Source organism: Aulonocara stuartgranti, assembly GCF_965226115.1.
Source record: "Aulonocara stuartgranti genome assembly, chromosome: 6".
Classification (NCBI taxonomy): domain Eukaryota; kingdom Metazoa; phylum Chordata; class Actinopteri; order Cichliformes; family Cichlidae; genus Aulonocara; species Aulonocara stuartgranti.
Genome location: NC_138944.1, coordinates 40,009,431 through 40,022,242, shown reverse-complemented (window position 1 = coordinate 40,022,242; position 12,812 = coordinate 40,009,431). Strand labels below are relative to the sequence as shown.

Below are 12,812 nucleotides of genomic sequence, written 5' to 3'. Positions count from 1 at the left end.
CTAAGGCTTATGAAGAACGTGTAACATTAAACTGTTTGAGACTTGAAAGTGGAATATTTGTTGTGAACATAGTTGTAGTTAGTCCTTGACGTTACACTGCCACCTTCTGAGGTCCTCCAATGTCTATGAGACTTTGTCCTAAAGTCCTGTTGTTCTCCAGAGTATTTATGTGTTCTTAGAGCCTGTCAAAATCTGAGTATACTCCGCTTGCACTTGCTTCCACTCTAACTCAGACCTAATGTGACGCCCGCGTCCTCGCAATGGCGGGAAACCTGGTATAACGTGATCTGTTAGTCCCACCCACTTTAGCGAACGGCGCGAAGGTAAGACGTGCAGAGGCAGCTAAGAGGATGAATATGAGGACTGTTTTAAGCTGACATTTTCATTCCAGGTAAGTCTTTATTGTCAGTGATTTGTTTTCGTTAAAAACAAATTTGGGTTGAATCTTATGAGTAAACCTTGAGGTGTCTGGGATACTTTAATGTGCCTTTCTATTCATATCTAGATCTTAACTGTCAGTGCAGCTGGGCTCGACCTACCAAAGCCTGAATGTGCAGATATTTTGTAGCGTGTCATACAACAGCTCAAGTTTCTTGTAGTGCAGCTATCCCATCTGTTGGGTAAACTGTGGCTTCAAGAAACAAAATCAGTCAGGTGAAGGTTTGAAGATATTTTTTTCTTATTATCAAAATATCCCACATAATAGAGCTGTGTGAGGAAATATAAAATACCTTAAACTTTTACCTTAAATTCTTTAATGAGACTTCACTTGCAACTAACATGGACAGTATACTGTGTGGGAATCATGTCATACAAACGATTAAAGAGAGTAGCTGCTAATGGCGTTTGTAATGTGGACTGTATGGAACCGCCTTTCGCAGAGGAACAGGCTACTCTAATAACATTGGACCAGTAATTCTTACGGATTGCGTTACAATTATACCAATATTCACGGCAACAGTGACACGTGATGATTGTTTCCCGAGAGGACGAACCGCCACCCAAAAAAGTATAAACATGTGTCCTAGCACTTCAAAGCGACTGCAGAAAGGACTTCCTACTAGAAGGTGTTTGATATCATAAACCAGAATGTGCTCAAGACACAGTGGCACTCACTCTGTATATTCGCAACGAAGATATACACATGAAACGTCACTGCGTTCTTACGCATGCGTAGCAAACACACACTTCCCTGTCAACCATTGCCGCCCATTGGTCCTCTCAACTAACCCGCCTCCATTAGATGTAAATGTTTAGCGGGAATATTGGAAGACGTGAAATAACCTAATCTGTTCTCGTGAGAAGGTTCTGGATATCACTCCAACTGAGCCCGTATTGAAGTAAAGTTTTCGTATCCTGGTTGAACAAATTTAACTATGTTCGAAAAAACGCTCTTTTTGGCTTTAACTTTCGCGTTGCTTCACACCGGTAAGTGCATTTAAGAGTACGCCACTTTGGAAGCTACACGGACACGGTTATTTTTCTGCTTTGAGCCCAATGTGGCAACACTACTTTGGGTTTCACGAACCCTTTAAAAGAGGTTACTGCGTTTTAATTGATCTGTGTGCTATTCAAACTCTCCCACCTCACTCGACTCGTTGAAAGCTAAGGCTAACAGAGCAACAGGTACCTGTGCTCTGTTTAGCTAACTGCTTTTACAGTTTTGAACTTAGTTTTTCTTTTGAACTGAGACCTGATGTGTATATACAGTGTAGTAAACCCAGCATAACGCCACAAATGTCAATTTTAAGGCGCTAAGCAATTGTTTAGCAAACGCTAAACGATTGTTGTTATTGTGTTGTGGCTACCTAGGTTGCTTGTATTAGCAGTTTAGGATTTAGAAACTCTTCTTTCCAAATTTGGTGAAATCTTTATGTCTAGCTTCTTAACTTGGAAGATTTTATACTAATTGTATATTTGATGTGGTACACAGTGCAATAAATACCCAAGTAAGCAAGTTCTTGATTGTTTTGCATTCCTCACATTTCATGAGTGAACTGCCGCAGGTTTGTCATTTGTATGGTTTACTCACAAGTGTGTGAAATAATCGTGATATAAAGAGTCTGGCACAAAACAAACAAAAGTCTCTGAAAAGATCCTCGTTTAGAAAAGAAAAAGATTATGAGGAACGTGCTGTGTACAATGATAGAAAACTGTTAGGAAGTTTGTAAACTCTGTCAACAAAAAAGCTATTTGAGGTCTTGGGCTGTGATTCAAAATATTGCTTTTGACAACTTGTATAATCAAATAACACACAGGTGTCAAACTCGGGCCCACGCGCCAATTTAGCCCGCAGCCTAATAGACCCTCTGCACGAGAAAATGCTGACTTCCTGGTTTGAGATGGGATGTGGGGTTGTACATTTTCGGTAGCTTTACTTTGCGGTCAATCACTACTGCGAAGATATATCCTCCAAAATCATGTCCAGAACTCGAAAACTTAAAGATGGCGTTAAGTTACAAAGAGCAGAAGGTGGGAACACTCACCACTGTTGTGTCATAAAAAATCTAATGATCAACTTTGACGTTTAAAGAGTTTAGATCGATCAGTTGTTTACATCACTCAACACAAGCAGAACTGCATCACTGCAGAAGACGCATCGTCCACATTCAGAAGCACATCTCTGTGTAGTGACTGGTCTCATGATTTAAACAGGCAAATGTTCAGCATTCAAACTACAGGTGAAGAATAGTCAAACCAGATGTTTCCCCCGTTATGTCGTTATCAGCTAGTCAAGTACACACCTACACAGCATGTTAACAAACCCTGAAAAAAAGCCACAAAAAAAATAGTCTATTACATTTGGCCCGCGAAGCCATACCAAATTCCTATCAGAGCTGGCCTACTGGTATTATACAGCTAATATATATATTGTTTAGTATTAAGCTTTGCTTGTTCCATATTCAGTTTTTCAGCCAAACTTGTTTGAGTCCATAAGAAAAGATTCATTCTTATATCTGGAGGAAGATTTTTTTTTTTTTTTTTTTAAATAATAATTATTAACATTAGCCCGCGACTTTGTTCCAGTTTTGAATTTTGGCCCACTGTGTATTTGAGTTTGACACCCCTGCAATAATGCAATAATCAAATGAACTAATGGTGAAAGCTGTCACAATGTGCAGCCCTGACTTCGGTTAGCTTACTGAAAATGCCAGAATCTCTTTTTCCCCCCTTTTTTTAAAAGGGAAAAGTTACATTTTTACAGTCCCTATTCTTATAGTTTGCATGACTTCCTGAACGAATCCAATAGTGTGTTTAAATGAAATGCTTGGTATGTACAACTTGCACTGTCTGGGTAAACAGATTAACAGATAGCTGTATATTTCTTGTTTAGCTTGGTGACCCCCGCTTTAACCATATGTACCTGCATGAACTTGAAAGTGGAGACAATGTATGTGCAGTCTTTGTTCATGTTAAAACTGTTTGTTTCTCCAGGAAAACTTCAAACTTCGAGCTCTACTCAGAAAATCGAAGTATCAAACGGTGATGATCTCACTTTTCCGTGTGGAATCCCCCCGAGAACCAACTTGAAGTGCCCCTCTCTGGTTCTGAAACGAGTCGATGGAAATACAAGTGTCATCTACACCTGTCGAAATGGAAAGGAAGATCTTGATTCACAGCCGGAACAATACAGAAACCGGGTGAAGTTCATCAATGAGGACATGAGGAGAGGATTGATGACTGTACGGATCCGATCAGTCCAGCAGTCTGATAGCGGAAAGTACAAATGGTTTATCCCAAATTCAAAATACGCCTGTTTTTTTGATGTTGTTGGTAAGTTGGTTCATGAGCTTGTTCATTATTTGATATTACTGGCATTACTTAATAAATGTTGGAATTGTATATGGTTAGGTAAGTAAGAAACAGAATTAAAACAACTTGATGGTTTTTACCTCATTTGAAACAGTGACAGAGAAGCAAAACCTTACTAAGGAGAATGACACCAGCACAACAGCAACAGAGGAAATGCCAGATACAGGTAAGACTGGCACAATGAGGTCATCGGTTTGTTTGAAAAAAAACAGAAAATCAAGACGTATACCTTACAAACACTTTGCTTTTCCCTTTAGATCCTGCACCAGAGAACCGTCATCATTATTATGTCCTCATTCCCATCTTTGCTCTTCTCATAGCTCCTGTTTTCCTGATGCTCTTCAAGAACAGTGAGTTAAACAGCATTACATTTTTAATTTAGCCATCACCGACTTTTGCATTCAGGCTTTTGAATTGGTACGCTCAGTCAAGTTGATTCATAGATCTGGTTTCTCAGCTGAAGTCCATTGATCAAACGAGGACCACAGGAGGATTCATTATTTGTTTTTCAGCACAGGCTGTACAGGCTGAGCTCCGTTATGGTGCAAAGCTATTTTAAACAACCAGCACTCGTTTGTTTCCGCTAATAAATGCACCCCTAACAAACAGCTACTGAACGACAAGTCACAAAAAGTGATGTAAAGGTGTGGAATGATATTTACGTCATAACAAATGCACAAGCGCATTTAAATTCCACGCATGTAAATTCAACAAACCGTGCAGACAGTCTGCATTGCACACACTGCTATAGTTTCACACTCAGCCAGTAGCTCCCTGCACTCAGAGGCAAATCCTGCTCAAACGAATAAATGTACTTTTACCGTCTGGAGGCGGAGACCAATGTAGCACACAGTGCTAATGTGATTGGTCACTTTGATGCACACTTCAGGTTACTGTGTTAAACTGAGGTACGCTGTGGCAGCGACAGAAACGCTGTTTTAAACCGTACTTGTTAACATTTTGAAAACATAGCAGTGGCAAAACTGTCACTGTATTACTTTAATGCTGAAGAAAGCAGAGGATTCAAAAGTAAGTTCTCTTGTACAGTATTACATAGCTTAAAACTTATAACGAGGACCAGGAAAGAAAGTGTGCATCAGAATGTGGCAACTATAAGTTTGGCTAAAATAAAGATGTTTAAACCAATCAACATAAAGTTGCTCAGTCTGCAGGAAACACATGTAACGGCACGTTTCAAAACGTGCCCTTGAAGTCTTTAATAAGTCTTTAAGATGAGTTTCAGCATTAAAGTGAAGCCCGTCATAAATCAGTACAACAGAAGTAACTGCTGTAGCTAAACTAGCAAACTGCGCTTTCAAAACATCAACACATCCTCACAACTGATATGTAGCACAGATCAACTCTTTGCTTTATTCAAAAAATATAACTATAAAAATTCAAATACTTCTCTAATCATATGTCGCAGAATTAGATTCATATAAAATATACATCAACTAATTAATTGTGGTGTGATTTTTAGCTTCAGTGAATTAGTCCCATCAGTGGTGTACACTTTAATGACTGAACACTTATATGGAGTTTGAAGTATATTTTAATGCAGAATATTTGTACTTCAGTAAAAATGTATTTTTACAGACTACACATGTACTGTAGTATTACTTTTTCATATAAGTATAGGATTTAGGATGGGTACTTCTTCCACAGCTGTAAACAGCAGATAACACCTGGCATGCAGCAGCTGCAAGCATAGTGTGTTATAGTTATATGACCTTTTAGATTCATACAGCATGATGGCAACAACCTGAACTGTTCATCAGACACTAGTTCAGCCCAATGAGCTACTTACCAAAGACAGTGTGTCACATCCTGCTCTGCTGTCCACCCCACAGACTGTCTGTGGTCACGGTGTGTGGAGCTCTGGAGCCAGATGTGTACAGCTGTTTCACTGAGTGAAGTACACTCACTGGCAGCAACATAAACACATTTTATAAAATTCGTTTACTCGACTTTTTCCTGTTGTTGTTGTTTTTTTTAATAGCAATGATGTGCTTCTCATTGTGATTTTTAAAAGCTGTGTAATACTGTACAACAGATTAATGGGGCAGCAGTGCAGAGGCTTCAGAACTAACCTTAGAATTAAATTAACATTAAATAATCCAGTGACAGTTGTCAGTGTTTCCACTGATGTACAACAAACAGTAACTGCTGATGATTAATTCAGCAGCCTTTATTTTTCAACTTCTAAACAAATGCAGTTTAAAACAGCTTTTCTGTCCCTGTCACAGTGTAACTCAGTTTAACGCAGTAACCTCAAGTGTCGATCAAAGTGACCAATCACATTAGAACCCCGTCTACCTTTGTCTGCCTCCAGACAGCAAAAGTAAGTTTAAAAGCATAAGCAGGATTTCTCTCCGAGCGCAGGAAGCTCTCTGCGCTGTGAAACTGTAGCAGCACATTCAAACCAGACGCTCTTGCGTGTACGATGGCTTCTTTGTGAGTTCTGCGCATGATGAGATAAATATCATTCATATTAAGGTTGTACCCCCTCACTGATACCATTTCTAATTTCCATCTCTTATAAAATTATAGTATGCTAAATTGTGCTCATTTTCTGAGTGCTCATAGTTTACTTTCATTTTGTTTAAAATTAATTAGATTTTTTTAATCTCTTTGAAGTTCCAAATTTCGCACTGTACCTTTAATCAAACACTATTGCTATCCATAATAAGCATATACTGTTAAACATTAGACGACATGGATATAAAACAGATGGGAGCTAGTGTTTTCTAAATTGCACATTCAGTTCAACACATAAATGGCACTTTGGCCATCAGCCGGGCTTTCTGAAAATCCACCCATGTGAAGTGTTGTTGGTCTCCAGGTGGGTGCGTCTGGTTAACTTTCCAGATGGTTCGGCTGGTTATGTTGCAGCTTCCGTTTAAAGTGACTCTACAAAGTCTTGAATCACTCATATTTATTTGTACGTTAGTTCCAATGAGACAGACTTTCTTGCCTTCTTACTTATGTGTTTAGTTAATTTTATTATCTTTTTTTTTATTTATTTTTTTTGTGGTCTTGAGCACCAGTTCTTTACTTTTTTGTCTGATCATTGGCTGCTTTTTCACTCATTTTTCAGGCCTGTCCCTATACCTGACCATCTTCAGATAAACTGTTTGTTTGTTTTTTGGTTAAATATAATATACCACGTTCTGACTGAGAGATTTCTGAAAAATTCAAACGTGCACCTCTGCTGTCACTTCCCACACAAATAAAGATAAAAAGCTAAACAGCAGTGTGACGTTTGTAGGGTTACTGAAGTTGAGCTAGCTGGTATGTAATGATGTGCTTGGTGGTGCCAGCTACACAGCTATGGTTAGTATAATATAAACATTAGCACAGTAAAGGTGAAGGATGAACACTAACTTCTCCAATCGATTAGATTAGATAAAACTTTATTAATCCCTCGGGTTGGTTCCTCCGGGAAATTCGGTTTCCAATAGCACAGCACCGACAGAAGTTACAGAATGTGAGCAGAAATATACCATATATATAAATACAGAGTATACACAAGGGATAAATAGAATAAATAGGAATAAGAATACAAGGGATTTGCACATTTCAAGTATTGTGAGTCTATTGCTCCGTTGGATATTAAGTATTGCACAGTGAAGAGGCACTACAGCTGTTCCCTCCTCCTTTGTCCTCCTGTTTCCCCTCCCTCTCCCCTCCAGAGAGGAGTTAAACAGTTTGATGGCGTGTGGAACAAGGAGTTTTTTAAGTCTGTTGGTCTTTGGGAGAAGCAACCTGTCACTGAACAGGCTCCTCTGGTTGTTTATGGCCGTGTGCAGAGGATGCCCAGCATTGTCCATAATGTCCAGCAGTTTCTTTAATGTCCTTTTCTCTGCCACTGTCACCAGAGTGTCCAGTTTCATGCCGACCACAGAGCTAGCCTTCCTGATCAGTTCTTCCAGCCTGGATGTGTCCTTCTTTGCTGTGCTGCTCCCCCAGCACACCACAGCTTAGAACAGTATTCCAGCAACCACCGAACATTAGCATTCACATTGTAGGATCCTGTAAACTAGGGGTGGGGAACTGCAGGCCTCAAGGGCCAGTGTCCTGCAGATTTAAGATATCACCCTGGGTCAACACCTGAATCAAATGATTAGTTGATTCCCAGGCCTCCAGAGAACTTGAAGACATGTTGAGGAGGCAATTTAGCCATTTGAATGAGCTGTGTTGGATCAAGGATGCATCTAAAACCTGCAGGACACCGGCTCTCGAGGCCTGGAGTTTCTCCCAGTGACCTTGACTTGACCTTGAAGTCAGAGGTCAAGTTTTCTGCACGTACAGTTTGGATGTTTTAGAACCACATGTTTTAGAACCACATGTTTTAGAACCACATGTTAATGCTTGTAGAACAATGAAATTATTTGCTGCCGACTGAAATGGTGAAGCTATTTTTTACCTGGATAAGACGAAACCTTGCTTTTTAATTCAGCCCTCGGTTTAGTGCCTTTTGGATAGTACAGCATTATTTCAGTTTCTAACTGGTTTTCTTGTTCTCACAGGGATTTGGAAGACTGAAGAGAACGACTCTGAGCTGGAAACCCAAGGTAACAGAGCAAAGAAAGGAGATGAAGAGGAACAGCTCAAGAAACCATCAGCAAGAGGAACTGACGGACTGAAAGGATAATCTCATCATCACGGCCAGAGAAAAGAAGCTTTTTTGAATATCCACCATTTGGGCCATTCATCTGATCCTTCTGTCAGTTGCTCAGGTGCAGCTAAATATTTCCTGGAAACGTAGAAAAAAGTAAGATTGTTTTATGAATTATTTGGAAAATCAAATTACTTAATAGTAGGGCTGCCACGATCAGTCGACTAGTCACGATTACGTCGACTATCAAAATCATCGACGGCTGATTTAATAGTCGACACGTCGTTTGAAGCTTTGTAAGATTCCAAAATACGCAGGAATAAGTTGCAGGATTTAAAAGTGTAATAACGGACTGAAACAGAAGATGGCAGCACTGCATGTACAAGGATGCCAGCTGCCATTAAACCCCGAAGAAGAAGCTGTTTCCAAATTCAGGAACTGCATCCTCCTGTGCCCGCATTTGTAGGCCGATTACGTTACAGCCACACGACGAAGACTGTCCAAACTCGAACACTCCGACAAATGCGGCCCAGAAATGCGTCCTTCATTTCCCCAGATTTGAAGGATGGGTCGGGATGGGTCGTGGCCCAACCTATCCCAGAATTCATAGCGCGGCCCTGCTCAGTTTCCAACAATGGCGGCAGCTAGTTAGTTTTAATGTTACTCTTATTATTCTTTCTGGGTCACAAAATAAACGTTTAACATATTTTCAGGTGAGAATGTAGCTGTGCAAACCTCAAATATCTGCTCAGTTTATCAAGACACCACATATTTTCAAAAGCACTCCGACCAGCTCGATAGCTAGCCGGGGTTCAAGGCTCAGTAGAGCCGTGAGAACACCGGACTCCCGGCAAATCGTTTTCAAACCCACCGCAGTCTTTCGCTACTCAGGTTAAACATGATATATGAGTCACTTAAAAATGTTATTGTTTGGCTTTTTTTTAGTATTTTATTTGTTCCTGAGTAAATCGGTTTGGCTGAGATTAAAGTTATAGTTTTTACACAGCTGAATAAACGTCAAGCAGACAGCTGATTATCAGAAGTGTGAGAATTTACTCCGGTGTCCTGTTATATCTTAGATAGCAAGGAGTTTATTAAACTTCACCAAAACAATCTGCAAACTTCATTAACATTTAATAAACTATCATCTTGTCTTTATTGTTAGTTAGCACAAAGCTTAAACACTTAAAGCTGTAAGCTAATGATAGTTATAGCATTAGCTGGTGCAATAAGCTGGATCCATGATCTGATTAGTCGACTAATCGCAAAGATAATCGGTGACTAGTCGACTATCAGAATAATCATTTGTGGCAGCCCTACTTAATAGCAATTTGTAGCAGGGATTTAAAAGCCTTCTAAGCCCATGAAAGTGTTCACGATCCCATTAACTATTTTAAAATCCTGGTGGAAGTGCAACCAAATAAGCTAGAGCAATAATTTTTTGCATATTAAAACAGAGGAGTTGTACTTCCATATCAGTATTTAACTTGTCCCAGGTTGCAGTTTCCTTCCACTAATGGCTTTGCAAAAAGTGCAAGAAACAACAAAAAATGTATTATTATCCAGACAAATTTTGCTGATCTGATCAGCTGTTCACAGCACTTCCTGCGTTTGAATAAACTTTATCATGTTGTCAGCAGGAACTATCACCTCATTTTGTGGGAAATGTAGTTTTTTGTTTTGTTTTGTTTTTTTTTCAGAAAGTTCATCTTTGACTTTCTGTATAGTCTCTGTGACACAGTTGGAAATAGTTTATTTTTGAGGCACATGCTGTTGCAGATTGTGCACAAGATCGATTTTTGTTTTTGCAGCAGTTTATAAAAATTAGTGTTTGTTAGAAATGAAATTCTGAGGATACAAAATAAATTTCCTGTGGTTCGGAACTATTTTGCAACAGTTTTCACCTCTGAAATCTCTTTTATTAGAAAAATGTGTTAAAAAAATATAATTTTTAATTTATTTGTAGTTTTTTGCACCTTTTTAGCAATTTAAGTCGTTACTATGGACTTAATGCATACAGATTATTAAAATTTGCGATACAGTGATTGTAATGTATGTATTGTATGTTTAGCAACTTGAAATCCTCCAAAAACTGACACTATAGCATCGAAAAATGTAAAGACTTGTTCTATGATGGGCTTACAAGGTTAAGCAAAACTTACCTTTCACTAATTTTGTCATTCTAGCTAGCAAACAATCCCCAAGTGGCTAATTTTGCAGTTGCATTTGAAACCCCTGTCACGTGTTTGCACATTAAACGATTTTATCTTACCATAATTTATTTATATAGCACTTTAAAAACAACACATGGCCGACCAAAGGCGAGTAAATAAAAATGAGTTTTTAATCTGGATTTAAAAACCAGCACTGATGTAGAGTTCCTGATGTGAAGAGGAAGATCGTTCCAAAGCTTTGGGGCCACAATATAGAACGCTCCGTCTCCTCCAACTTTCATCCATCATTTAGGGACTCTGAGCAACACCTGCTCAGCTGACCGGAGTGAATGAGGGGCAGCATATATATTCAGGTACCAGACCATTTAAGGATTTAAAAACCAGTAAAAGGATTTTAAAATTGATCCTAAATTTAATTGGAAGCCAGTGTAAGGAGGCCAGAACCGGAGTAATATGCTTAAATGTTCTTTTACCAGTTAAAAACCGTGCCGCAACATTCTGCACCAGTTCCAGACGTGCTCTGGCCAAACCCTATTACTCCAAGCATGAGGTTATGATCGTCTCAAAGAGTATACTTATACACTTATACTGACACTCATTAAGCTTTCACAAGCTCTGAATCACGAGGCTCCTGCCCACATCTCTGATCTTTTACAGCCGCACGCTCCCTCTCGCAGCCTGAGATCCTCTAATCAAAAGCTGTTGGTCGTTTTAAGACCAGAGGAGATGTTTTAGAGCGGTGGCCCCCAGGTTGTGGAGTGCTTTGCCTCCATCTTTACATTGCCTTGATTGCATTCATTCTTTTAAACAGCAGCTTAAGACTCTTTCATTTAGATTGGCTTTTAACTAGAATTGTGCAGTTTGTTCGATTGTGCTGTTTTATGTATGTTTTATATTATTGTGAAGCACTTTGTGGTTCTTATTCTGTTAAGAGTGCTATATAAATAAAGTATCTACAATTAATTGTGTTGAATGTTTGCTCCGTTGTGTTGAAATGTTATTTTGCTACAATTGTGCTACGTGTGCTCTCTAAATTGTTTCTTTCTTTCTAAATTTATTACATTTTTAAGGAGAAAAACGTAATTTTCTGTGTGTGTGTGTGTGTGTGTGTGTGTGTGTGTGTGTGTGTGTGTGTGTGTGTTAAGTATTATGTGAGACCCTCCCAGTTTGACCTACCTTACCTTAATTTCAAGTCAGTCTGACTGGATTTCAAAGTAAAAGCCCTTGGAAATGTCTTTGGTGCTCCAAAATCTCATCAGGTTTGTTTAATTATTTTATTTATCTTTCTTAATTCTGAATGACGACATAGGGAAACATGGAGGCACTATCAACTTCAGCTTCATAGTATCTCACCCTACAGTTACTCGGCCACTCTAAATTAACTCTTGCATTGTGAAATATAAAATCAGCCTTTCGAAATGCACAGTGGGAGAAGTGATCTACTTCTGAATAAGAACAAGACCAGAGAAAGTGAGTTCAGTTTGAGGACGATGCCTATAAGACGGTCCATCCTGGGACAGCATGTTGAGCTGGTGGAGCACAGGTACCTGGATGTGCACACTGACAATTAGCTGAAGCAGAAGACCAACAAAGAGCCTCTACACACAAAAGGGGCTGAGCAGCCTCTATTTTGTGGAAAAAGTGGAGACCCTGTAATGTGCAGCAAAATTATAGAGATGTTCTTTCCCTCAGTTCAAATGAGTACGGTGCTGAGGTCTGCTGGTGACACCAGAAACGATGAATAATCCAACCAGGACGGCTCCTCTGTGGAGGATTCTGAAGCTGGATTGGTGAGAACACACTGAACATGGTTTGTTTGTTTTTTTCAACTTTACTACTAGAAGAATATAATCTATCATATGAGTAATCATTCTAGCTGAGATTTGTACCTTTAGCTAAAAGCTTTTGAGTAGGATTTCCGGATGGTAAGTCTGCTATGAGCCGTCCAGCCTAGTGTACTACTAGTAGTATACTACTTTTCCAGAATCGCTCTGACACAGGATATTGCGAGTTTTGAGAGTACTGTGTTTCTAGAGATTTGTTGGATGCTGAAGAACTCCGATAGAAAAATGCCCACAACATTCCAGACAGTGATATTAGGGGCCAATGTAATGCTCTCCAGAGGACTTATCCGGTCAGACACCCTGTTTCTGACGTCTTATTCCAGGAACTTCATTTAGTTTCAATTTAGAAGCAGACTGTATGTT

At 39.3% G+C, this 12,812-nt stretch overlaps 1 protein-coding gene across 2 annotated transcripts; it reads left to right on the top strand.

The window, feature by feature from the left end:
* The first annotated feature begins 306 nt into the window (after window positions 1–306).
* Window positions 307–11,573, top strand: LOC309708224 (myelin-oligodendrocyte glycoprotein-like). Of its 2 annotated transcripts, XM_082536040.1 has the most exons (5): window positions 1,201–1,428; window positions 3,436–3,774; window positions 3,908–3,979; window positions 4,071–4,163; window positions 7,692–11,573. In XM_082536040.1, exons 1-5 carry the CDS (start codon window positions 1,377–1,379, stop codon window positions 7,721–7,723), a joined length of 588 nt encoding a protein of 195 aa, XP_082392166.1. In that variant the 5' UTR covers window positions 1,201–1,376; the 3' UTR covers window positions 7,724–11,573. The 2 variants fall into 2 exon arrangements, 1 of the variants encoding a protein (XP_082392166.1); XR_014277212.1 differs by lacking the exon at window positions 1,201–1,428 and adding an exon at window positions 307–391 and having other exon boundaries at window positions 4,071–11,573.
* The last annotated feature ends 1,239 nt before the right edge of the window (window positions 11,574–12,812 follow it).

Bases quoted from the DNA above. Each gene is read 5' to 3' on its own strand.
- LOC309708224 (XM_082536040.1), top strand. From the start codon at position 1,377: ATGTTCGAAAAAACGCTCTTTTTGGCTTTAACTTTCGCGTTGCTTCAC. The intron at 1,429-3,435 runs GTAAGTGCATTT...TTGTTTCTCCAG, and splicing joins TTTCGCGTTGCTTCACACCG to GAAAACTTCAAACTTCGAGC. The intron at 4,164-7,691 runs GTGAGTTAAACA...CACTGTCACCAG, and splicing joins CCTGATGCTCTTCAAGAACA to AGTGTCCAGTTTCATGCCGA.